Source organism: Cuculus canorus, chromosome 5, assembly GCF_017976375.1.
Source record: "Cuculus canorus isolate bCucCan1 chromosome 5, bCucCan1.pri, whole genome shotgun sequence".
Taxonomy (NCBI): Eukaryota; Metazoa; Chordata; class Aves; order Cuculiformes; family Cuculidae; genus Cuculus; species Cuculus canorus.
The window spans coordinates 13,198,396-13,225,321 of record NC_071405.1 but is presented as its reverse complement, the minus strand read 5'-3'; the positions used below and the strand labels follow the sequence as shown (position 1 = coordinate 13,225,321).

General features: G+C 41.6%; 2 protein-coding genes across 5 annotated transcripts in view; both read left to right on the top strand.

The window, feature by feature from the left end:
- The window catches only part of SLC6A5 (solute carrier family 6 member 5), a 33,634-nt gene extending 27,392 nt beyond the window's left edge, over positions 1–6,242 (top strand). The window contains exons 16-17 of the mRNA XM_054067072.1: positions 3,648–3,815; positions 6,087–6,242. Of these exons, the coding sequence (XP_053923047.1) occupies positions 3,648–3,815; positions 6,087–6,242 (324 nt within the window). The remainder of the gene's footprint in view (positions 1–3,647; positions 3,816–6,086) is intronic.
- Positions 6,243–15,617: 9,375 nt separating this feature from the next.
- The window catches only part of NELL1 (neural EGFL like 1), a 299,987-nt gene continuing 288,678 nt past the window's right edge, over positions 15,618–26,926 (top strand). For 3 of the 4 annotated variants that reach the window (XM_054068679.1, XM_054068678.1, XM_054068680.1), the window contains exons 1-2: positions 15,618–15,811; positions 19,691–19,819. In XM_054068679.1, coding sequence (XP_053924654.1) covers positions 15,763–15,811; positions 19,691–19,819 — 178 coding nt within the window. In that variant the 5' untranslated portion in view covers positions 15,618–15,762. The remainder of the gene's footprint in view (positions 15,812–19,690; positions 19,820–26,926) is intronic. The other variant, XM_054068677.1, reaches the window with a different exon arrangement.

Here is a 26,926-nt window from a genome sequence, read left to right as displayed (position 1 = left end):
ACTGCCTGAAAGGAGATTGCAGTGAGGTGGGTGTTGGTCTCTTCTCCCAAGTAACAAGTGATAGGACAAGAAGAGAAATGGCCTCAAGTTGCACCAAGAGAAGGTTCAGATTGGATATTAGGAAATATGTCTTCATTGAAAGGGTTGTCGAGCACTGGAATAGGCTGCCTGGGGAGGTGATTGAGTCACCATCATTCTTAGAAGTGTTTGAAAAATTGGTAGGTGAGATGCCCAGGGATCTGGTTTAGTAGTGGACAGGAATAGTTGGACTCGACCTCAAAGGTCTTTTCCAGCAAGACAATTCTATGTCTCTGTGCAATTAGAATGACAAAGTTTTACGTGCAAAGAAGGAGATATTTTTGCAAAGGTCGAAATAGTTAAGTTCGAGATAATCATAGAATCATAGAATAGTTAGGGCTGGAAGGGACCTTAAAGATCATCTAATTCCAACCCCCCTGCCATGGGCAGGGACACCTCTCACTATATCAGGCTGCCACTAGATCCCATCCAACCTGGCCTTGAACACCTCCAGGGATGGGGCATCCACAGCTTCCCTGGGCAATCTCTGCCAGTGCCTCACCACTCTCATGGTGAAGAAATTCTTCCTTATGTCTAGCCTAAATCTGCCCCTCTCCAGTTTATACTCATTTCCCCTAGTCCTATCCCTGCAAGCCCTTGTAAACAGTCCCTCTCCAGCTTTCCTGTAGCCCCTTCAGGTACTGGAAGGTCGCTATAAGGTCTCCTTGGAGCCTTCTGTTCTCCAGGCTGAACAACCCTAACTCTTTCAGCCTGTCCTCATATAGGAGGCGCTCCAGCCCTCTGATTATCTTTGTAGCCTCCTCTGGACCCGTTCCAACAATTCCATATCCTTCTTGTATTGGGGATTCCTGAGCTGGACACAATACTCCAGATGAGGTCTCACAAGAGAGAAATAGAGGGGCAGAATCCCCTTCCTCACCCTGCCAGCCACGCTGCTTCTGATGTAGCCCAGGACATGGTTGACTCTCTGGGCTGCGAGCGTGCATTGAGGCTGAGGGGAGACCTCAGGTACAACTACCTGAAAGGAGGTTGTAGAGATGAGGGTGCTGGCCTCTTCTCCCAAGTGACAGGGGACAGGACAAGGGGGAATGGACTCAAGCTGCGCCAGGGGAGGTTCAGTCTGGATATCAGGGAAAAATTTTTCACAGAAAGGGTCATCGGGCAGTGGCAGAGGCTGCCCAGGGAGGGGATGGAGTCCCCATCCCTGGAAGTACTTAAAAGACGTATAGACGAGATGCTCAGAGACATGGTTTAGTGGCAGATAGGAATGGTCGAACTCGATGATCCAAGCGGTCTTTTCCAACCTAGTGATTCTATGACTCTCCCTTCCCCAGCAGCGGGGGCTGCGGCGCTTCCCACTGTCACCAGCAGGTGGCGCTGCGCGACAGCGGCTGGCGGCGCCGCACGTGCCGGGCGGTGGGGGGCGAGGGGGCAGCATCTGCCCGTGGGAGCGTCGTTCGGGAAAGAAGGTCTTTACATTGAAAAGACGACCGTGTTTGTTTATGTTTATTTTTATTTTTCTTCCCACCCATATCTCCGAGGTTATTCTTTACTTCAAACTTAGAGTGCCATTTAGTATAAAAAATGCAACAGTCTCAATTTTGCCATTGCTACGTGTTTTTTCCCAAATCCAATTATCAAATTATAACAACTGTATCTGCATCTACTATCTAGCTCTCTAACACGGTGTTCCCTTTGCATTTTTTAACCTAAGTACAGCTACAATCTTAAATTGCATATCACGTGTTGGCACAAGAATTAAATAATTCTTTTAGCAGTTTCAAAAGTCTTCAGACTGATAAGCAAATATCAAACAACTGAGACTTCTTTCACCAGTATTTTATGTTTGAGAGAACATACTTCAGCCTGAAATTCCTCAAGTCTGGACCACATGGGCAGCAAGATTCTCAGTATTGGCGTAGGATTTTAAAAACTCATCATTTCGCAGCAATGCTGAATAATTCCTGCAAGTATTCAGTGATTTTTTTTGCACGAAACAAGAAAAGGTACTAGAATTTCTGATAAGATGCACATTTTGCAACAGTAATCAAATATGGCATCAGCTGGGAGGGGTGAAGAAGCAAAACAGTGACTCTGTAGACCTTTGCAGTCTCTTCTTTCAGAGAAGGTATATTTTGGCTTACATGCTGGGCAGTTTCTGTTTGTTCTTTAATGCAGCATAAATGTTGGTAAATCTTTCATTTCTTGGGGGAAGAAAAAGGCTCTGTGGTAAGTCGGTAACTTCTTTTTAGTGTTGTTAGTTCAGGAATGAGTTGGGGTTTTTTTTGTCCTGAAAACTGAAAAGGTTTAGTTTTTTCAGACAAGAATGCATGTGCATGGGGATGAATGAGTTTTACTGAGCTCAACAAAATCCTGAGTTGTGAGGAAATTTTCTACAACAGAAGCGATTTCTGCAATGGGCATCATGAGTATGTTTGACTTTCAAGCGTAGATTTCTTTACTGATTGTCTTCACTGAGGTATATCATTGCTGTCCATGAGAAACAGGTAGATCTCTCTTACCTATCCAGTGGCAACTGTTGTTTGACTGTGATGATATATAGATATCATTTGTAAATCTATTTTTAAAAGTCTGAAGACATAGCCCAGTTTAATCTGCAGCATTAGGATAACATCAACAGCAATGTATTTAGTTTTCTCCTGAGGGCCTTGTTAAAAACAAGGGGGGGGGTTATCACTTTTTTTTTCTTTCCAATGGCTATTTCCAAGATGCTGCCTTAGACCTATTGTTGCACTTCTGAAGGAAATCATAAAGCTTTTCTGCAAGTAGGTCGGTTCCCTTACTGATCAGACTTGCCTTCTTAGCTACTGCCAGTAATCACAACCAGGGAATGGGAAATTGTGTTGCCTCTTTAGGAAAGCAAATTTGGAAAGCAAATGAGGTCAGTTCAAGCTTGCCTGGTCTGTTGTTGTTCCCTCCAAATGTAATATTTAGTGAACTTCTGGTGAGAAATAAATTGACACCAATCAGTCATAATTCAATTTTTATGCAGTGGAAAAAATACAAAGCAAAACCAAGCAATACGTTCTTTTCTGTTATTGCCTCTGTAAAGCTAATATTTGATACATTTGGATAGTCTAATATTAGACTTTCAGTTACTCTGCATCTCTGGAAATAAAACTGATCATTTTTATATGTGCCTTCACCTAGTTATACTGCTATAAATCTTCTGTGTGCAATTATTGCAAGCACAAGCATTTCCCAAAAGTTACTGAATTATGCACAAATGTAAGCAGATGTATTGCTATTCATACAGTAAGTAAAATGGAGTAACTTAGCATAATCACATTAGGTAAAACTGCCAATAGACCATGTAATAAAGCATGTTACTCTAGGGGCAAGTTTCTAATTTCAATTCTTCTGGCATAAATACAGTGATTTTTGTGGGCTTTTGCAAGATTTGTATGAAACTCAGTAGATTCGGGCTCTGACCTGTTTATTACTGCTTGTTGGAGTGCCCTGCCTTAGGTGTACTTGCTTTTAATTGTATTCCATGTATTCCAACTCTGTGTGGATACCTACCGTTTGTTGCATAGCAGGTTTGTTTCTCTTATTCTAACATATTTGTTTCCCTTCCTTGTTTCCAGTTTATTCTTTGCTTCAGTTTTTACCAGTGGGAACCAATGACTTATGGAGCTTACCACTACCCAGGCTGGTCCATGGTGCTTGGATGGCTGATGCTGGCCTGCTCGGTTATCTGGATCCCAGTTATGTTTGTGATAAAAATGCATCTAGCTCCAGGAAAATTTATTGAGGTAATTCTTCTGTCTTTTTTTTGCTGCTTAAAAATACGGTCACAGGAGACTGTTTTATTTTACATTGATTTTTGCGATATTGAATGTCTAATAGTGCTAAGATTACTTTCTGGTAAGCTAGTTATTGTGTTGCAAAAAGATGCTCAGTTCATTTAAAATGCAGAACTTCTATTCCTTCTTCTGCCAAAAAGGGCTTCAAAATTGTTAAGGGATTGCTTTTGTAAGAACTAGAAGGAATTACGAATGTTGTAAGCCCCAGTATGGTGGTAGTGAGAGAAAGTTGTTCTAGCTTGGTTGGCCTTAAAAGGAGCGTGTAAATGTAAAGAAGCATCAGCTGCTGGTGCGGATCATGTAAGAGTGAGCCCAGCAGCCAGTGGTAGGACTCGCCTATTTGCAGAGTGTTAGATGGTTACGTGCCCGAGTCATCCAGGATGCACTCCAGGGGACTGTGTTACTTGATGAAGTTCAGGAATAAGATATATGTAAAGACCTCATGCTCTACAGCTCAAACTACGCATTATAACACTTACCTGGCAATCTTTTCCTCTCAGCCTTCTTCATCTCTTTATTTTTCTTGAATAAGCTGATCCTCTCTGGCACCTGGGCCTAAAAAATAATCCAGGTGGTGCTTTAGTTTTATGCTGCTTTTTTTATTTTGCAAATCGAACTTATGCTGCTTCACCCCACCACTCCAGAAACATGGGAGACCCCTCTGCTCCCTGTCTGTGCCCCAGCCCTGGCTGCTACCACCTCTACTCCCTAACTGTTCCCATCCCACTGGCTCCTTAGTTCCTAGCAGGATGTGATACAACAATGTCTTTCTTATGTCAATGTTTCATCCTTCATTGCCTTCACCTTATCTTGTGGCGAAGTTTAATGCTCTTATTTTCAGCCTTTGAGGCTTTCTCCGTTCTGCCCTCTCCTCATTGCACGCTGCTTGCGCTGCTCTGTCCTTGGGGTAAGGAACAGACACTCACCTCCCCTTTTCATAGCCACTTTTGCAGTTCAGCTCTCCTGCAAAACTCATCGGGGCTGTTATATGCCTCAAAAATGAAAAGGAGAGAAAACCGACTACATCAGAATAATGTGTTTGGACTCTCAATATATTGCAGTACACACACCTAAGGGAAAAGACCATGCTTTTCTGCCTCACATAGAGCAAAGAAATTTAATATTAAGTGGTAGGACACCCTAGGGATAGCATCCAAGTACATGGTTGGCGCTAGGCAATAAAGCCACTTATCTAGAGGACCATTCAGCCCTTCAGTAAAAACACATCGGAGTGCATAGGTCAGGAGGTAACTGCTCCAACTGGAAATGAGCTAGTGTCAAATTGGACTTGTTCATCCTCTCGTAAGTTTCTCTCAATTAGACAAATTTTTCTGCTTCAAATCTTCTAACTTACATGTATAGTATTGGCATATATATTGCCACACACTACTAGGGTACTCTCCCTACTATCCCTCTAGTAGTGCACCCAAAGAAACACCAAAAAAGCTGAATCTATTTTGAAGGGGCTTTTGCTGAAGCTATTTCAGCCATAGCCTGGAGTATCCTGAATACCGAGTCTGCTGCATAAAATTATTATGGTTGATCTGGGAGGTAAGAGTTGCAAACTGGTAATTAAGGAGAGATTAAAATAACTGATATAGAGGTCTGATTCACTTTATTAGGTAATAAACATATAATTGTTCCCTCTTAAGTCATAAGAAATATGTTTTCTTTCCTTTTTATCTGTAAATGTGCCAATCAAATTAGATATTCAATAAAGAAATCAGTGGAAAGATGAGAAGATTTTTGTTGTTTGCCAGGTTAACCTTCTCCTTCTTCCTTTTTCCTGCAGATAGAAACGAAACATTTTGTTATCTCAAAATTAAAATCTCTGTTCATTCATAGCAATGTACTTTTTGGTCATTTGTATACTTTTGGGAAATATGCTAAACAGAAATCCAATTATTTTAATGCAGTTACCCACTGCTTAGACCATTGGGCTAAGTAATTGTGCACATGTCCTTCAGTAAGTGAGCCTTGCAGTCTGCAGCAGTGGTTCTGAGCTCCCTTCCTATGGTGTAGGGGAGAATGTATAATTAAAATCTGGGCACTTTATTCTCTATTAATCTTTCAAACTTTATGCAAAACAAACACTGATCAGTGGAGCATTGCAGGGCCATCATCAATAATCTTAAATGAGCCTATCCTCATTTCTTCTGCTTTGTAATTCTGCTCTGTAATTTCAAATGAGACTCTCTTTTTCTCTCCTCAACACTGCAGCGACTCAAGTTGGTGTGTTCTCCACAGCCTGACTGGGGTCCGTTTTTGGCCAAGCACCGTGGTGAACGTTACATGAACATGATTGATCCACTGGGAACCTCTTCCCTGGGACTTAAACTGCCAGTGAAGGATATAGAACTGGGGAGTCAATGCTAATTATTATTGCATGGGTGGCAATAATATTCACAGCCTTTTCTGATATGTTTTCTGGTTTGTTTCCCCACCATCTCTTCTTTTCATTTCCACAGTGCCTGAGAGTGGTTGCTTAAGAAAGTAAGACTTACTGCTGCATGCAGTAGGGATGATCTAACTAGACCGCTTCCAGGTATATGTGATGCCCATGATGTGTTCTGTACCTGGTGAAATAGCAAAAGCATATTGTGCAACAGGTGACAAACCAGGGTTTGCCAGGTGATGTAGGAATCAACAAAACACAATGGAAAAAATCTTTTAAGGAGCTCACGTGCACAATTTGAGCCGTCTCACTCAACCATTGTTTTAGTGGGGAGCTGTGATGGGATTAGGATTTTGTTATCTGTGTAATCAAGCAGAATTTTAGCCCTTGGATGGGGCAGAAGTGAGCAAAGGAGGAGTTCTCCTGTTGTCCTGGTATAAATCCAGCATAAGGCTCTTGCAGTAAGCGAGGTCACTTTTTCTACGCTGACAGCAGACCTTGACTGTCTGTGCACTTGTTTTTTGATATATACTAACTTTGAGGGGTTGTTATTGAAACAAGCAGAGACCCTTTAAATAGCCTGCCAGGAAGCAATATGTGGGATCAGAAGAGAAGCACAGTAATTCATTTTATCTTTTCAAGTAGAAAAATAAAAGCAAAATTTAAAAATTAATCATTTGAGACTGGGACTAAACTGCTTTTGAGTCCAGAAGTGGTTTGGAAATGGTGCCAAACCAAGGTGTATGGGCATCACTGTTTCAGGTACTGTTATATGTTTCTTTTGATAATTTGATCTGTTATTTCAATTAAAAATGCCTCAGTTATGCAAAGTGTCTGAAACCCTGCACCACACTAAGTGCTAATGTGGTTTTACTCGCTTTACTCCAATACTCTGAACATAGTTTTCCTTGTTTCTCTGCTTTTGTTTACAGTATCTCCTCAAGAAGCCATCATATAATTTGTGCCTAACTTTGTATTCTTACAGTGGTAAGTGTAGCCTAGTTACCATCTGATAACAGTTATTAGAAGTTAGATGTGCTGTTCAACTTTGTGACTCCCCGTTCATTCTCCTATAAACATCTTTATGTAATCTAGATGATGTATTCTTCTCTTTCAACCAATGGGGAAATAGCGGAACCCTACTTGTCTATATATTATATATATAGCACGTAAATTCTTCAAAGCAGTATTCTCTCTGGAATGTACATAGGGTGTTTGGGGTTTTTTTATGGCATTTAAAACCTTTTCATTGCACAAAAATAACCAAAACCCCACAACAATTAACCACTGCAGTCAACCATGTGGATGCAACATTAGATGTACAAAATATGAGGATGTGGGGAGAGGACAATTCAGTAGATGGCCGTTATAACATTGCATAGCGATAGGACATTCTAAATCATTATGTTTTAGAAATCAGATATATGTGGTGATATAAATGCTAGACTTAAATAGTTTTGTTACCTATTGGGCAAAGTAAAAATAGAGCTTTTTAAGAGTACATTTATTTACCTGAATAGAGAATTAGCCCAATTTATTGTAAATGCACTAGAATGAGGGAGAAAAATATATCCTCAATAATTGGCAAAACTGTAACCTTTACTATCTTGTTATATCCTATACATACAGATATGATATTTTTTAACAGTGATCAGTGTTCATGTAGTGTGTACTAGTGATGTTTTATGTCCCTATAAATATCTTAACAATCAGTGTAGAGATGGTGAGCTTAGAGTAGTTTAGCCGTTTTTTACCCTTCCCACACACACTACTGTAGTAGCCAGTAAATGTCCTTTCTTTTCAGGGGACTGTTTCTGTCCTGCTCTTTTGTCTGTCTGTCTTCATATTACAGGGTCTCAGGTAAATCTTCAGTTAATGTGTGTCCGTAGATCAGTAGACGTGTTGTTTCATCCTGTTGAATAAAAAAAAACCAAGGACTAAACAATAATGTAACATTTCCACAAATTAACTTATTTTTCTCTCTGTGTGTGTATATATATATGTATATGAAATATATTAATCATTTTGCTGAACTTCCTCTTTCATGGGGCAATTAGTGTTGCTAGTTCTAGGCACTGCTGGAGACCTTTAATCCTCATGCACGACAAGCGAAGCGCCATCAGGGGTTGTCAGTGAGACAAGCAAGGGCAGATTTGTTGTGCTGGCCCCAAATCTCCTCTCCATGGGCTCTGCCAGTTCCCGTATCACACAGCAGCAAGATGGGACCCTTCCATGAGCCTCTCTGCCTTAAAGCTGGGCCTTCTTCTTTCAGCTTTGCTTGCTATTTTGATGAGGGGGTTGCTATTCTTACTTCTGGCTTTTTTTTCTCTTTTTCTGGCAGAGGTAGGCTTGAGAAGCCATGCTTGGTTTGATGTAATGAAGGTCCATAAAGACAATGAGCTGGAGAGTTGGCCCTCATGCCTCTGTGGGGATGAGGGGCTTTCTCTAGGTGAAGAAAAGAACCTATGTCAGTACATCTAGTGGGAATTAGGTATTATTGTCAGGGTAAACATCTTTAGGCCTCTCTTTACTAATATTACCTAGCATCTTGATTTGATATTTGGAGTCCAGGCCATTTTCTTTTCATTACTATTGTGACTAAAAAGGAAATATCTGTAAGTTTGTTTTGTTCCTGTTTTAAAAAAGAAAATGCACTCAAATCGCTTAACAGTTCTGAATCCTTTCACTTACTGATTTGTCTCAGGACATGCATTGGAACTAATTGCAATAAAATTACCTCAGTGTAAGGATGTCAGCTACTGTCTACCTTAAGTATAAAATACAACATTTGAAGGAATACTGCTAGGTTATGGTATCTTTCCTTTGGCTTGGATGTATATGAAAAATTGAATCGCTTTCCATGATTTATGTAATTAATCTGCTTGCTTTTAATTTAGATGTTGTTCCTGTGCCTGCTAAGTCGTTAGGACAGGATTAGGCTTGCCTTTGAAACTCTGAAAACAGATGATAGTTATTTTGTTCTAGCTGATTTTTGTCTTCGGCTCTGACCTCCATTACTAGGCTTGCAAAAACATCAGGAGAGGGGGGAGAAATGAATAAAAAGAATCACAGAACATATGAAGTTTTCACTGTATGTTAAAAGCAGATTTTTTTCTTCCAGATTAGACTTTTTAAAAATTATTTCACTGGCCAAAACAGAATGTTGAGATTAAATTAACCGGCAGTGTCTTCTTTAAATGAGAAGTAACATTGAAGTTTTGGAATGCACTTCATATACCATGTTCTAGGAAAGTTTGCATGTACTTTGATAATTTTCTAAAAATAAATTTAGTAACTTATTAAATACCAATAAAGATCTTTAAAATAAAATGGAGGGGAAAAAGCCATATTAGTAAAAATGTGATGTACGTACTTGCAGATCTATCACGTGAGTAAAAAAAATGTTCAAATTTGATGGAATTACTTATGTTGCATATTTTTTATTTGAAATGAAATTGAACTTCTGGTTGAGCTGAGATGCATTGTTGTATGCATTAAAGATTATGCCTAATGCAAATGCTTGCCATCTTCAAATTCTTTGGGGCCTTCCTATTGTTTTTAATATGCAAAGTTCAAAACCTGTGTTTCAGCTAGATATGGCAGCACTTTGTTTCCAAAAGAAGGGTTTAACAAAATGATCTTTAATTGAGAAAGACTTGGATTGTCTTTATACTATCTTTCAATTGGGTCAAAGTAGTCTTTTGATTTGGTTCTGCTCCACTGACCACGTTAGATGTGCCTCAGCACTGAAGATCATTGCTTCTGATCCACTATGTGGCTGTCTCTTACAATGAAGTTCCAACACCTGATTTCTTTCAAATACCTTTGGTCTTTTTGACTTTATGTATAATTGTATGGATAATTTGATTTATTGTCGCCTGCGACAAAGCAATTACTTATTTGTGGCAGACATTGGTTTCATTTGGTTTCTTATTCTGCAGCTCCGCTTTTTCTTGCCGTCAAAGAAAGACCTGTAGAGGTTGTGGGTTGCAGGCTGCAGAGCTTAAGCAAGTGGCATCCCAGAAAGTCTGCTTCCGTTTTGCAAGTAACACTACTGGATGAGACACTTGTTTCATAGTTTGTAATTAAATGGTGTGCACAGATGATATCTGTAAAATGGTTAAAGTTTGATATTTCTGAGGGACTCAGGTTGATGACTTGAGGGGGGAGGGTAGGGGTGTTTGGGGTTTCTGCCATTGCCACCTTCAGGCAGCCTATGGCCAAAGAGAGAAGGTTTTCCTGATGGGTTTAAGCATAATGCGAGAACCAGGCTGGACCTTATTGCTTGCAATATTATTATTTGCCCATTATATTTAAATACATCTTCAGGTAACCATTTGCCTTATAGCTATCTTCCATTGTTGGGAAAAATATTGATCAACTAAAACGTGTTGTTATCTGTCATTTATATTAAGCAGTATTACCTTGTAAGGTAGATGCTTAGCTGGTATAAATTATCACAGCTTTGTTTGGAGCTGTGACAATTTACACCAGCTGAGAATTTGCGCCCTGTGTCCTATGGCACTTTATTACCGACCCATCGCTGATGGGTTAAATCTTAATTACTTGCGTAATGTCATATATAAATATATATATATATATATTTACAGGCATTCTATGGGGTACTGCTGCCTATGGATAAAGATTTGTACCCTAACCAGGTCATTACTATTTTTTTCATTAGCTATATGTGGAGAAGATATATTATGTTACAAAGGATGCATCATATATATCTCATGTAGTACATATTATAATGCTGTATGTTATTAATTTAAGAAATCATTATTCTTGAGGCCCTACCTCAAATTTTGTATTTATGTGTACAAATGCAATTTATTGTATTATATATTTGCCTATTATATTTGGATGTGATAAATTAAAATTATTCAATAATGTATGGGCTCTAAAGACTCTAAATAAATGTCCAGTGTTTAAAACAGAAAATACGTTGATATTTTTCCGGTGAATGAAATGTCTCTTTTTCTACTGCCTCCTTCCGCACCCAATACACACCACAAACATCATTCTTACTTAACACACAGCCTTAAGGTATCTGCCGAATTGATCTATTTGATTGTTAGAAACCTTGAGCAGCAACTGGAAACAGCCCTCTTGGGAAATTGAGATATTGTGCAGCTGCAGAAATGAGTATCAATTAAATGGTTGGATTCTTAACTATTAGAGTGCTCTGTAGCTTGTGGAATAATCGATTGCTTACCAGAGGACCAGCTGGATTTGCTTAAATCCTTATCCTATCAATTCAATCATCCCAAAGGTGGTTGAACTCTTAAAAACAAGAGATTCATATCATCTGGAGATGCAAATAAGAGATGTAAGGGAAGAGTATGTGGAGAAGGAAAGTGGAAGGACGCTGTTCCTGATGTCATTGTATCTTGGGCTAAAGCTAAAATCCTGTGGTGGAGTGAGGGTAATGCAAGCAGTGAGTGTGCCACAATACCAATGTGGAAAGCAGCTTCTTCCCTTCCCAGCAGACTGCTATGAAAGTTATACTGCTGGAAATGGTGGCACTGCTGGCAAAAGAGAGCTTTTGACAAGCTTTCATCAAATTCAGTAGCTGAAAGACGATGCGACATCCAATATGGTAACGCAAGAGCGGGTACTATAGTGCCAAGAGTGGGACAGGGATTCCAGGCAAGGGCATAATCCTGAAGACAGCTCAATAAGTATGCGGCTGGACTGTTTTGGCATTTCTGGTAATCAGTTCCCCCTGCAAAAAAGTACTTTGTTCTGCCTCCAAACTTGCATTTCTCTGAGGTGCGTATGTGCAAATGAAGGAGATGGTGGGACCCAAGAATGGAAGTCTACAGTACTTCTTTGCACGTATAAAGCAGATTTCATCTTGGAGAAGTCTGAAGTTGCCAGAGAGCATCATAAGAGTCCTGAAAGACAGGTAAGTGTCATTAGTCCCCTTTTCAGGAAGAAAAAATGTGGTGCATGGAATTTGTCAAATCTCCAGAGTAGCCAATGTGAATCAATGATAGAACACATTGATTTTTGGAGTAAGAGACAGTCCTTTACTGTCACCATTAAGCATTACTGCTTTAAATCATTAAACTCTTGGGAACAGTTATAAATCCCTGTCCTTTTAACTTGGTTGTAAGGATTCACCCAGGCCATGCTTTAAGCCAATATATGTTACTTAATTGACTAGAAGACAAGCACATCTTCTACTGCAGTATGAAAGCATGTGTTTAGCTTGAAATAATTTTGCTCTTTCAGGCACTGAAATACCTGCGGTCAGGGTATGGACTGAAGAGCACAGCTTCTATCAGCCCAATAGATTAATCAGTTGTAAAATTTAATTTAGACTTAGCCATCTTCAAACATTAGCTAGCCACACATTTGGGAAGAAAAAAAACCCAGCAGGTATTGCTCCATGATTGAGTACAGAAGTAGACAATTGATTTCTCTTTGTAAAGCCTCATGGTGGAGCATTTTTTATTTATGAAATTATAAACATCAATGTGGACACTTTCAGCCTGATATAATATAGTCCTTTAAAACTCTCTATCAGTTGGTAGGGTGGCTATGGCATCCAGTATCCCCCCTCTCCCTATACACAGCTACTCTTTTCCTTGTATTTAAGTGCTGCTGTTAATTCTTGCCCTCTACTGGCTGTGAAGAAAACTTTGTCCACATGGATTGCAAGTATCCCTTCGGAGCCAGGCTCTCCAGGGATGTGAGCCTTATTTCTTCATCGAGGAGATGTTCTACCCCATAAGCTATGAGGCAGGTGGTTTATTTTTCAGGTTGAAGCACTGTTGTTTTCCAGCGTTTGCAATTCGGCAAACTGAGAACACACATTCAGCTACATTTAAAGTAATACTTAGCACTTTTAATCGCCTTGCATCCAAGGAATACAAACAACCTTACAACTGTTCGGAGAGATACTAGGCCTAGTCAAAAGTACTTTGTCAAACTACAAAATGCCACAAGCTTTGTGCTTGACAGAACTAACAGTTTAATGCCACGCAGTTAGCAACATCACAATAATTTAGGTCAAAGTCATGAAGCATATTCAATGTCCAACTGAGAGTGCAAGAACAATCTTTCACAAGAATATTATCCAAGCTGAAATCCAGCTAGTTTGCCAGGACTAACGCTTTACTCTTGCATAAGTGCCATCAGATTTTATTTTTCTTCTATTGCTAAGAATGTTCAGGAACATGATTTTAATTCTTATCTGAAAGTCATGCCTTTCAGCTATTTATACTTCCAACAAGATTATATTGGAATATCAGATGTTTTGGTGATAAAGGAAGACAATTTGTTGCCATTAGAGGAGGTGTAAGAATAGTGTTGCCTGAAAGAATGTGTTGTGTTTGGGTTTTTTTTAATCCATCCATTTGTCCTATCCTTTTCTGACAAGAACAGTTGGAAACGCTTGTAAGATTGCTAATGCTCTTCTGATGTGCAATAAAGAGAGAATTGAGCTGGACTACAGGAGCAGTCATGTCTGCGGCCACAGCTCAGTTCAGAGCGCTTCCTGCCAAGTTGGTTGTGTTACTTTTTGCGGTATTTGTGGGCTGTCTGTAGAATAAGTCAGGAACGGTTAGGATAGTCTTTATCCATAAGATTGTTCAGGATGTGTTTGAAGCTGTGCTTCGGAGCCAGTAACTCCATGCAAATTTTTGAATGTACACACAATAATTTTCTGAAATAGCGTTTAATCTAGATTTAGGTTGACTCAATAACAGGTCTGTTTAAGAATCTATCTAAGAGCAGTTTAAACTCTACACCCACTAAAGACCTGCATCGAGTGGAAAATGGAAAACTTAAGCTGAATTAGATTCAATTTTGTGAGTAGGTATCTAGACCCTGGTTTTACCACTAGATAAACACAAACATAGCTAAGGTAACATGAATTGGATTTATAGACTTATTGTCCAGAAAGAAACCTCTTAAATCACAGACTAGATAACATACAGAAAGATTATTTTATCAAGGTGGAATAGAAGGGTGTGTCTTCACCTGCTGATGTGCCATTGCCTCTTTTTCTTGTTGCCATGGATATATAACATATAAGTACACCCATATACTTGTGTACCATCTATCTATTTCTCTTCATGGGCAAGAGTGGTGCTGGCAACAGGGCACCCTAAACAGAAGCAGGGAAACACAAGTATATTTAAGTAAAAGCTCTTCTGATACACTGGGAATAAATTACTGGGATGCTTTTAGAATGACCAACCCAGAGCTTTTTCAGAGTGTATAACCTTACTTGCAGTCAGGAACAGCTGTTTTAAGAGATCTTACTAATGAAGTAATTAGGCAACCAAGTTATACTTCTTGCTCTTGTTAATGTAAAGGTACGTGAATGCATTTGCCCTCTAAGACAAGCAAGGTTTGGTTTGACTTGTTTGGGGTTTTTTTTTTGTGTGTCATCCTAACCTTAGCCAAGGGTACAGTTTATTATTTTACAATTAAGATGGCGGGAATTTGCATTGTGCTGAACCAAACCACAATGTGATGAGGGGAGGCAGCAGAGAGGAGGATCCTCTGGCTTCACAACTGAAATGGCTTGATTTGAACTGTTGCAAAGCAAGATCAGCTGGAAATCTCGTTCTGCTTATGTTCAGTGTGAACTTAATCTGTGGTCTATAATCTCAAACTTAAATCAGGTGTTCTATGGGGGAGAGTCATTGTACATAATGAATGCATGTGGTCATCTTTTCCTTGCCAAGGATGGAGGCAAGTTAAAGCCTAGAGGGAATAAATATTTGAAGATGGGTTTTAAAGCAGCCATCAGAGCAGATCCTGAGATGACTCACGAGTATGTTTAAATACTTTACCTCCATCTTACACTTTAGAAGCAGGGAAGAGCAATTAAGTGAGTTGAGCAATGACGGGAACAGTACGGGTTTCCGTATTACACCTCAGAACTTCTTTTTGTTTATTCATACCAGGCATAAATTATTACTAAGGCTAAATAGTTCATAAGGGCTTATTCTGACTGTTTTTACACCGAGGATGAGGCAGTGCTGGTGCCTGCTGTCCTAGGACTGTAGGGACCTCTTGGCCCTGAGGGATTAATCTTTTTGGGGGAAAAGGGCTGGGTGGAGGGAGTGGCGGGGGGGGATGGATCCCGGGGACGGCCGGGGGGCTACATACCCGCGGGTGGTGGGGGGATGCAGCCTAGGGGTGGCGGCAGGGGGATGCATCCTGGGAGTGGTGGTGTGGATGATGCATCCCGGGGGGGATGCATCCCCGGGGGGGATGCAGCCTAGGGGTCCTGGGGGATGCAGCCTGGCGGCGGCGCTGTCGAGACCCGTGGGGCCGGCGCGTCACGGCGGGGGGCGGGCGGGGAGCCCCCGCTGCGGGGGCGTCGGGGCCGCGCCTGGGCAGCGGGCGGAGCCGCCTCTGTCGGAGCCGCTCCGCGAGTCGGAGGCTGCTCTCCAGCTCAGCTGGGCTCGGCGCGGCTCCGCAGCAGCCGGGAGCGAGCGAGGGAGGCAGGAGGGCGACGCCGCCCGCGCCGAGCCGATGGGTCTCCTCCTGCTCCTCTGGGCGTGTGCGGCCACCGCCGGGGCAGGTGAAGAGATGGGTTTTCTGCACAGGGGGGTGAGGGTTGGGGACACCGCCCGGGGTGCGCTGGCAGCGGGTGGAAACTTTGCGGGGAGGCGGCGTGGCGCGGCTAAGCATCCCTCTCAGTGCCCGGTTCAGCATCCCTCGGTGCCCGGCTGAGCATCCCTCTCGGTGCCCGGTTCAGCATCCCGCTCGGTGCGGGGCCGAGCATCCCGCTCGGTGCCCGGTTCAGCATCCCTCGGTGCGGGGCTCAGCATCCCCCTCGGTGCGCGGCTCAGCATCCCCCTCGGTGCGCGGAAAGGGTGCGGGTCTCAGCCCGGTTTGTCCCTAACAGGGAGCTCCGGAGCGCGGAGGAAAGGAAGGAAAGTTTTTCCAAAAGCCGTGTGAGCGCTGCGCTCCGCAGCGATGGGAGCGGACACTCCGCGGACATTCCGCTTCCATCCTTGCAGGGATGCAGGCAGAGCGAGGAGTCCAGCCGGGTGATGGGGAGAAGCCGCGTTACATTCGGGCTCCCAGCGCGTTATTCCTGCCGATGCTGTGCCCGCTACGTTATTCCTACGGTTCTGCGACCCAAGTACCGTTTCATGTTCCTCGTGGAATGAGGCTTTGTTCTCTTTCGCCTTGCCCCGGGTTGGAGCTCAAGAGGGGGAAGTTTCTCGATGGTGCTTCCATCCCTTCTCAAGGAAATTGTTGCCCGGCCCAATTATCAGAAGTGCAAAATGCTATTTTAAAATGTTAATTATTCTTATAGTAATTATTACCTCATCAAAATCTACATAAAAATAGTTGGAAGAAAATACTGCTTGTCCTTTTTTTTTTCAGTGGTGGTATCACCAGTGTTGCACACATACGTTTGAAATGGTCAGTAGGATCCAAAACTCCACTAGTTGGAATTGCGAAGCCAACTGAAAAGTTCTTTGTGTGCAACAATTGCTGAAGCTGTGAGAGGAGAAAGAAAAATGCCTCTCCTAGAGCCTACTTTTTACTGTTTTGAATGGCTGCACATGGCTTGGTGGAAATGACTTGGTGGCGTTGAGTGTGCTTGAATTTGAAGTTTTTCCATCCCCAAATAACACATTACACAAGTCAACGACATTATAAATGCGCTGCATATGTTGCATGGCTGCACATTAGGTAGATGGAGCGGGGTATGATTGCTGGTGCTTGGGTGTAGGTGATAAAGGCGCAGGCAGAGAATACAGGCTGGTGGAGCTGTAAGGCAGAATTAATTTCTTTTAGGGATTTCCTAGTGACATCATTCATAATTATATGGCTTAATCCTCTAATCGACTGTAGTGCCTTCTGTTTGCGTTGGGCCAAATCCACCAAGTCCTGCGATGATTTTTATTCCCACCCACCTGACTGAATCATTTGGAGTTTTGCTTGTGTAAGCCACTGATTTAAAGGGAATGGCCCAGTTACTTCAAATAGGAAGCAAATGCAACATCAGTCAGGATCGGGCCCAAGCTTTGCACAGTTCTCCAGTAAGAGCAGGCGAGTTGATGGTTAATTTTTACTTTCAGAAAGGAAAGGTATTTTCAGCTGCTTCTTCCATGCAAGAGAGGCAGCTTAAAATATGAGATACAAGCGTGTTTGATATGCCTGTGGTATCCTTCTGATAGACTGTGGGAGACCACGGGGGAAAAGGAGACTTGGTTATCATACTGAAGCTGCTGATTTGTTGTTTATTAATTATTAACTAGGGTTTTGAGTGCCTGCTGCAGTTTGAAGAGGAAGCACAAGAAAATGACTAGGTGTTTAAAGCAGTGTAGGCTCTTGCTAAATAGTCCCAGTGACAGTAGAAATAGTCTCTGGTTTTGAAAGCATTTTAAAAGCTGGACGGGGGCACACTGAAGTTGTCACACATGATCCTTCACTGGCATAAATCGAAGCCTGTGGAGCTACAGTGATCTATACTTGTTGAGCCTCGGGTATTCAAGCTGGAATAAACAGCTTTAATAGAGCAGTGGAGCTACTGTGATTTATGGGAGTGCCTATACTTGCTAGATGTGGTTTCTGTCCTCACTCTGTTGATATCTGTGGCAGAGCTTTCACTGACTTTAATGGGGTCAAGATTTGTCTTACTGGACATAATTTGTCCTTTCTATAGAGCAGGTTATAGTCCCTGCTCAACCTCCCTTCATATTAGTAGGATTTTGCTGATCTGAATAGATATAATCCCTTTCAAATGAGGAACAACATACTCTATTCTTGACATGGACAGCTGACGCTATCTTTCCTGATAGATAAGTTCACACAATTTATAGTGTGCTGCTTTCCTTCTGCATGAAAACCTTAGAAGAAATAATAAGTTCTCCTGTTTTTTTTCTAAAACAATCTTTGCTTTAATGTTTTTTTTTAGTCCAGAAAGGCAGGTCTGTTCCTCTGTTTACATCTGTGTTTGTGTCTGGAATTTGTAGGTTGCAGCCCTTGCCCTGGAAGAATTGCTGTAGGCTGGGAATCAATAGGTAGATGAGTTCTCTCCTGTTGATCAGATGATTTGTCAGTGTGCACAGCATCAGTTTTAATACTTGAGTAAAGGAAAGAAGAAAGTGCTGTGGTACGGATGATTTATGAGTAGAATACGTAACTTCTTGTTCGTTCTGTACACCTCAGTAATTTCTTAGAGCCTTTCAAAGAATCAAGCTAGACTATTTGCTGCTTAGCTGATCCAGAAGCACAGTCCTGGAATAACAAATGAATCAATTTAGACCTGAACGTGAAGTCCACTCAGTGGAAATCAATCTGGATGTACTTTACAGGTCACGTCCTTGCTCCATGGAAGTCAGCGGGACTTTTACCATTGACTTTAGCTGTGGTAGCATTTCATTCTTGGAGCTTGTTCCTGTTACTAATGATGTTAGTGAAAAATTTCATCGGGGAAGTGCTTGGATCCCACACAGATTTTTGACCTATGTCTCAGGCACAGATCTCACGCCGCGCTTACTGCTGTGTCGAGAGAGGCACTGAGATCAGGCTGGCCTCTTCCCACCCCTAGAAAAAGCAGATATGTTGAATGAACTTGGCGTGCCATAACCATCCTGAAGTTTTGAACGCTGCAACTTCAAACCACTTGAGTGTGTGTCTTTTCTGTCAATCCTATCAGGACCCTACTAGCCCAGTCTTTTCCTGGCCATAGGCCATTTCTGAGTCTTAGACTTAGCTTTGCACTTCTCCAGTAGGTGCTTTTGCAGAGCAGAAGATGCTACTGCTGGTTCAGGTGAATGAATGTCTGCTGTGTGAAGGGAGGCTTTGGCACACTTCACAGGCACCGACTGTGCTGAAATATGGAGGTGTGCTTCCCAACAGTTTTGTGAGTCACCCGGGGCTCTTGGATTACAGGGTGGCATGCTTTGCCCTGCTACCATATCTCCCGCAAGGTCATTTTGTGCAGTCGGGAAATAGATTATGTTTAGACTGAGCTGTGAGGCTTGATCTGTTGTTTGCAGCCAGATATGTAAAGTGAGAGGAATTTTCAGCCCTCACATCTCCCTGGAAATCCTGTAGCCAATAGATGAATGCTGCAAATCTCTTTCATCTTTTTGCATAGGTGGTTATGCATTTATTTATTTATTACTTTTTAGCCCTATGAAGATACTGGATTAATGTATTGATTTTTAGAATGTTTCAACTTGTGTGTAGTAAAATTTGTGGAAAGGAAATAGTTTTATTGAAAGAACTGGAAACGAATCTTTTCTCTTTCCTGCAGCAGAGTTAGTGTCTTATAAGTAATTACTGTATACTCGCGTGTGTGTGTGTGTGTGTGAATGTGAAGGTACTAGAAATGTCTGCACTACATATTCTTCTCCACTCTTTTCATTACCTGATTTGAAATAAAAATTGATCTAACTCTGTGTTTCTCTCTCTGTTTCTGTGCCTCCAACAGCTGTAGGATTTGGAATGGATCCTGACTTACAAATTGATATCATCACAGAACTGGATCTTGTGAATACAACCCTTGGGGTAACACAAGTGTCAGGATTACACAATGCCAGCAAAGCATTTTTATTTCAAGGTAAGACAAACAGCCTCAGTTCTCTTATCTCACTTCTGCCTGCATGGGTTCATAAGACGTTTGATGCCTAGTTGATCCCTTGTAATGGTGGTCTTTCTTAACCGTTGCTTTATGTTTTTTTTATTTTTTGTAAATAGCCTTTGTTACTTTCCTGAAATAAATGTGGCATCTTTTATTTAGTGTGCTGTCAGGTAGCTGAGGCTAGAGATCTTTAGAGAAGTATTTTTGGGTTGGTTGTCAACACTCCTTGGTATTTTTTTCTAACTAAATGTGTCAAAGTGGTTCCAAGGCATGGATTCTGTTGTATTCTTGTGTGCTTTCTCACTGTGACTGTACACATGCAGACACACACAGAGCTGAAGCTATGTAACTAGGAGAAATTGTTTAATATGTTGATGCTGCTTAGTAACATATAGCAAGTCTTTAATCAGCTTTGTGAAAGCTGTTAAAGTGAGAAAATTAACAGTATTGCATTCAACAGTATTGCATTTAGCTGTCTGAGCTGAGTAACCGGTACAGAAGGAGTTGCTTTGAATTGTGAGGGTGTTTTTTTCATTCAGTAGTCTAAGATAATGCTTGTGAAGTGTTTTAAAAGGGTGTTGGTTTGGGCATTTTGTATTATTATTTTTCTTTCAGTGGGTAAAATTCTGGATGAATGAACAAGTTTTAGAATGAACTTAAATAAGGTCTGGACTAATAGATGACATCCCATGGAGTGGAAGCACTGAGTTGCTACAATATGCTTATTCGGTCACAAAGACATTTATATCAGCCAAGATTAACATGCACATTAAAGCACAGTTAGGGACATTTTTATTGTGGAGACTTTGTATGTTTGTCTTTTCTTTACTGTGCTTTTACTCTGTGTTGAAGTGTTCATGTCAGTGTCTTACTTTTTGATCTGTCCTCTGTATCTGTTTTTAGAAGTGAACAATTGCGATCTCATTTAGCTTTAGTTCTGTATCTGCAATAAACTGACTTTATTGTAAGTAATAACAGAAGTAGGTCTATAATCTCAGTTCATTCTTTACCTGGCCAAGGCCAGTTTAGGACCCAGAGCACAGAGACTTCTAGAGATCTTCTCAGGATTGTTGGTCATGTTTTCCATCTTTTATGATACAGTGAGTAGAATAATTTTCACCGATTCTCAGATTAATGCCCAGAAGAAGGGCATTAAGTTACTCGTTTAAAGATATCAATGGTCATTCCTCTGAGGATGGCAATAGCCTAACTGACATAAAATATTTTAGTATTTCCAATTGCTATTCCATGCTAATCACAGCCACACTGATGAACCGTCATAGTGAGTTTTCACAGACTGGTGGTCAGAGCTGCAGGGAAGAAGACCGAGATGTGTTTTTCAGGACACTGATTGAAACCATTGGTACTGAAAGTATCTTTGAAAGGCTAATGGTGAAGATGTTATAGATACTCAGTTCTTTATGCCTTGGAGGCCCCTACCTGTTGTTTACAAACTTGGAGAAGACAAGTCTAACAAGGTAGAGCTTGTAAAATTCGCGTGAGCAGATGAACTTGATATTCATGGGAAGTAATGAATGAAAAATTCACTATACAAAGTAAATAAACAATTCCAAGTCTGTAGTTAGGTAAATAAAGCTTTCTCAATTCCCACAGCAGAAATTCTTCTTGTTAATGCATGCGGGAATAGCCTTGTTCTTGGATATCCCTTCTAGTATAAAACTGCTTGGAAGATTGCTCAGGAAAATGATTCTCTTCAATTAAGCTCATCAGTCCTTGGGCTGGGAGAAGACTGAAGATCTTTGGTCTGTTACTCCATCCTGAGAGAGGTCTGCAAGGGGTCTTTTGCTGCTGCTGTCAGATGGGATGGAAGTCCGAGGCCGCTCCGTTGGCTGCTTCCCTTGTTCGTGTCTGTTATTTGGTAAATGTCAGCAGTATGTCAGCAGCTGTATGAATTCCCTTTTACTAACAGAGGTGACTTGCTTTACAACTACAGTTTGGCTGTCTTCCAGGTCCTGTGGCTGAAACCAAGGGATACTTTATTTTGATTTTTATCTTGCCTTATAGTAAAACTGATATAGAAATCAGGGCAATGTATGGGCAACTGCTATATCTCAGTTAGAAGTAATACTTTTTCCCATAGAGATTCACAAAAATCTGGCCAACGTGACACCACCAGGGGAGAGAAAAGACTGAAAGTTAGTGCTTAGATTCAAAATTACTGTATCCTCTTGGACCAGCTGTTCCAGTCTCTGAGATGTGGTCCTTTCAGCAAAGCTTTGCTTTGATTAGTTCTTACCATATGTGAGTAGTTAATGCATGCTGTGCCTTGCGGTGCCACGCTGCTCCAGTGTTGCTGCCGGGGCTCTGGGCAGGGGAGGACCTCACCTAGCAGCCTGATTATTGAACATGGGTTCACATTAGAGGATCTCTTCACTCGTGCACTTTCACCACTGAGGATTTCCTAGTTTAGGAAATGAGAACAAGAGTTTGTGAGTATGTTCCTTGGCGTGAGGTTTTCATAGGGGCAGTTTCGCCTGCTGCCTTTGGCAGTGTCCTTACAGCAGTGTAACACGGCTGTGAGCTTACACAAAGGTTCCCTGTGGATCATTTTCTGTCTTGTGAGATGTATCTCCTAAAATGGCTTATTAGAGCTGTTCAAACTGAGAGTGTTCCTTTGTGTATCCCTGGAAGTCTGCATCTTTGAGGCAGAGAAATGGTAATTCTTCCCCAGCCCAGACAGTTATGTGTACTGCAGCAGTGAAAATATGGATTGTTTTCCTAAGCAGTATTCTTTTTTTTTGTGAATTCAACTCTTTGAAACGGAAAGCTTTATAAGTTTTGGTCATTCTTTCAGTTACATTTAGAGGCAAAAAGAAGAAATGAAGAAGGGGAGTGATGGGAGGCCATGCACAAAAGAGAGGGAATTTTTAATTAGAGTTTTAATCAGTAATATTACAGTGACATACTGTTTGTTATGTAGTTTCTGGGGTGTGATGTCATGATTTGTTTTATCATAGAGAAAATTTATAAGGACTCCTTTCCCTGGAGAATTAGCAATTTCTGTCTGAGACAACCTCAGTGAAGTCGGTGGAGTATTCTGATTTTATAATATTGGTAGTAACAGCTGAAAAGCAGATTTCTGTGTGAAGCAGCTTTACAGGCAAAGAAACAAATTCAGCTCTGTTGCCAGTTGTGTGACAGCATGATAGAGCCAAACTGGCAATTGAGAGATGTGGATTGCCTTTGGGCAAGCTAATCTGTTCCTAATTCAGAAAAGCATAGAAACCTGTAATTAAGTACAGTCATCTGAGTGGTCCTGTTGGGCAAGGACTTTGATTATTAGAGTATTTCAGCTGGATTTTCGATTGATCAGTTCCATTATTTCTGTGTTTCAGTCCTATTTGTGTAACGGGGATAAGGGAATCTGAAAAGCAGTGCAAGTGCTGACAGTGTGAGTTATATGAAATGTAGATCTCACTTGTTCCAATTCTGCGAACAGTATAACTCTTAGGGTCTCTTAATGCTATGATGTCTTGAATATTTGTCTTTAATGTATTTATACAAACAAGAGTGTAAAAAAAAAAAAAAAAAATCTTTGTGTCCAGTTTGGTTTTTCTAGCATGAAGGGACAAAGGACAGCAAGTGGAGACTCTTGACTAGAGTGCTTTTGGGGAATGGGGCACCCAAGATCCTGATGTCTGACCCTACAGCCTCCTTACTTCCAACCAGGAGTCCAAAGAATTTAAGGAATCACTTCTGGGTGGGGGTGGGAAATCCACCTCAGAGAAATGTATTGAAAATATTAATCATCTACCTAATGTATTATAGTAACATCTCACAAACACTGGGTGAAAGACATTTGTAAATAGTGTCTTACAAACATTACAAAGTGGATACTGAAATTCCCACAACTGGATTATATTATAAATTTTAGTACATTAAGAAACACTGAGCTGTGCCTCAGTGCGGCTCAGTCCTATTCTGTGTTCAGATAGCTGGGAAGCAGGGCTTGTTTTGACCCTGTAGGTGGAAACCTCAGCAGGATCTTGAGCACTCTGTAAATAAGACAAGAGGAAGCGCTTAACTGATCATCCTGTCTAAAGGTAGACTAAATTTTTTAACCTAGCTGTTACATTAGGTGATTACCTTAACCAGTCTGATTTTTTGTTCCGTCCTCAGTTCTCATTGAGGAAGTGAAATTTTATTCCTTTTACAACCTGTCAGCTATACCTATTTCTTTTGAATTCTTTTTCTCTCAGCATCTCTTTTGAACTAACAGAAGCTTAAAGCTTTTACTTATAAAACAATTCCCCCAAGAAGTTTATTAAGGCTTTACTGTTTCCTTTCCTAGCAATCTGGTAGTATTGTTCAACTTAGTCTTTAAATTAGAAGTGATATTTTTACTACGTATACTATATATAGCACTCAGTAACTTAGACCACTAAGTACCGTTACAAGCATACCTGTATGTAGTCCTTTCTTTCTTGATTGTTTCTTTACTTGTATTAAAAAAACACTGGATTTATAAACAACCACTTGACCCGCAGCTCCTGCAGCACAGGATTCAGTCACGCTCATTCTTCCCACTTTGTATCGGTGACTACCAAACTCTTTTCGATACAGTCACAGCTCCAACAGGAAAAGTGAAAGACTAGTAAGCACCTTAAAGCACAGATAAAAGCAATGTTTTTGCAAGAAAGAAGTGAATCTTGTTGAGTTCCTGAAACAAAAGGGCTGTCCTGCTTTAGAGAGAGCAAATCTGTAGTGCCACATGGTTAGAAGTGCCTCCCAGCAGACTCGCTTGAGCTTCCAGATGTGGTGCATCTCTCTCTGTTGGTGGTTCCTCTCAGTGTGTTATGGATACGGTTTTTTTTTTAACTTTCAGACACCTTCTTCCTTGATTTGCTAAGTTCTTGCTTAGAGAATAGAGGCACTTCCAGATCCCACTCTATGAGTCTGAGTCCTAAAAGTTGGCTTTTTTTGTGTTTGATATTGTTGTCAGGAGTGGACACATACCTTTTATATCAAGAATGTTTGCTGTGCTTCTGCTAGGACAGTCTTCAGGATACACTTGTTATTCCCTGGCTACATGTGTGGGGCAGTAGCTCAGCACTGAGGTGTGCTCAGTAAATTCAACAGCTGGATGAGTAGGCTGCGGCATTTGTTCATCAGCATGTGAATGTCTTCTCACCTGAGTCTCCATGACCTGTGTGCTGTGGCTGAGTTTTAAATCCATTTCAAGTGCTAAAGCTCAGTTATGCTGGCATAAAGTGCAAGGTGTGAGCTGCAGAGCTCAGAAAATAGCCAGGGGCTGAACGAGAGGAAGCAGATAATGGCTTGAGTAGGAAACTTGCTACTACTTGCTACGTCTTCCTAGGGCAGACGGCAGGGAGGTCTGCAGGGAGTAGGAGAGATAAACTTGAATTTTAGAGTTCAGGGCGTTGGTCTCTCTATACATGAGATAATGCAATGAGAGTAATTGTTTTCTGTGTGTTCTCTCCTGGTATGTTTATAGCAAATATTAAATGTAAGTAGTATCATTTTTACAAAGTAGAAATTTTACGGAAGCAGAAAAATTGGGAAGGCATAACGTGGGTGGCTCGAAATCTTTGTGCTGTCTTCAGCTGTCATAAAAGAGGGTAGCTCTGGTACCTTTTCCATGCCTGGTGGTATCTGAATACCCTGTCTTACTGGGATGGTGAGGGTTTTTAGAGTGGCAGTGGTGCAGAGCCTCTGGGCCACACCTCCCCAGGCTGCCAGTGTCCTCCTCCGTGCACTTGGGTACAGTTGACAAAGCAGATGATGACTCTTGTGCTGTTGGAAATGCAAGGGACATATTTTTTACTAGAATCATAGAATCACAGAATAGTTTGGGCTGGAAGGAACCTTAAAGATCATCCAGTTCCAACTCCCTTGCCATGGGCAGGGACATCCCACTGGATCAGGCTGCCCAAGGCCCATCCAACCTGGCCTTGAACACCTCCAGGGATGGGACAGCCACAGCTTCCCTGGGCAACCTGTGCCAGTGCCTCACCACCCTCATAGTGAAGAAATTCCTCCTAATGTCCAGTCTAAATCTGCCCCTCTCTGGTTTATACCCATTGCCCCTCATCCTATCACTACAAGCCTTTGTGACCCTCTCCAGCTTTCTCATAGCTCCTTTCAGATACTGAAAGGTTGCTGTAAGGTCTCCTTGGAGCCTTCTGTTCTCCAGGCTGAACAACCCCAACTCTCTCAGCCTGTCCTCGTATACAAGGTGCTCCAGCCCTCCGATCATCTTTGTAGCCCTCCTCTGGACCTATTATAAAAGCTCTATATCCTTTTTATGTTGAGGATTCCACAACTGGACACAGTACTCCAGATGAGGTCTCACAAGAGAGGAATAGAGGGGCAGAATCAGGACCCTTGACCTGCTGACCATGCTGCTTTTCATGCAGCGCAGGATACAGTTGGCCTTCTGGGCCAGCATCCTCCGGGGCTCACAGCTGAGCGCCTGCACAGCTGCTCACTCACTGCTTCCCTCCAGCCGGATGAGTTTTTTTTCTCTTATAAAATATATTTTTCCTGAGGTGCTGCCAGCTACGATCAGGGGCTGGACTGTGCTCTCAGGCTAGAACCAGCTGTGCCCAGCGTGAGGCAGACCCTGGCTCTCTTCAGGGGCACCCTGCACCTTGTCACCTGGTGCAGGTTTATCTTCATGGAAACTCTGAAAACTGCTCAAACTTGTGATTTTTTTTTTTTTAATATTAAAAAAAGAAGTGTGAGTTTTTCCTCTGTTACATTTTCTGTCATGCAAGGCTATGCCGGTTTCCACAGGGGTTCGATGAATTTGATGTTTTATCCTGTTGCCTGTGGGACACCTATCATAGGAGCTCAGGAGGGAAAGGCTGCTGGCTCAAAGCCTTTGTAGGTGTGAGCAGAAACAGTATCTACATCTGAAGTGTGGGTCAGCCTCTTCTCCCAGCCATGTGGTAATGTTTCAGGCTTTGAGTTTTTTTGAGTTTCCCTTCTCTTTCCACTGAGAGCTCCCTTCTGATTTCCTTCTCTTACTGGGGACAGCAGAATTGATGGTTTACTCAAACCTGTTCCTTTTTCAGGGCTCGTTGGCTCTGAAGGCAGCAATGG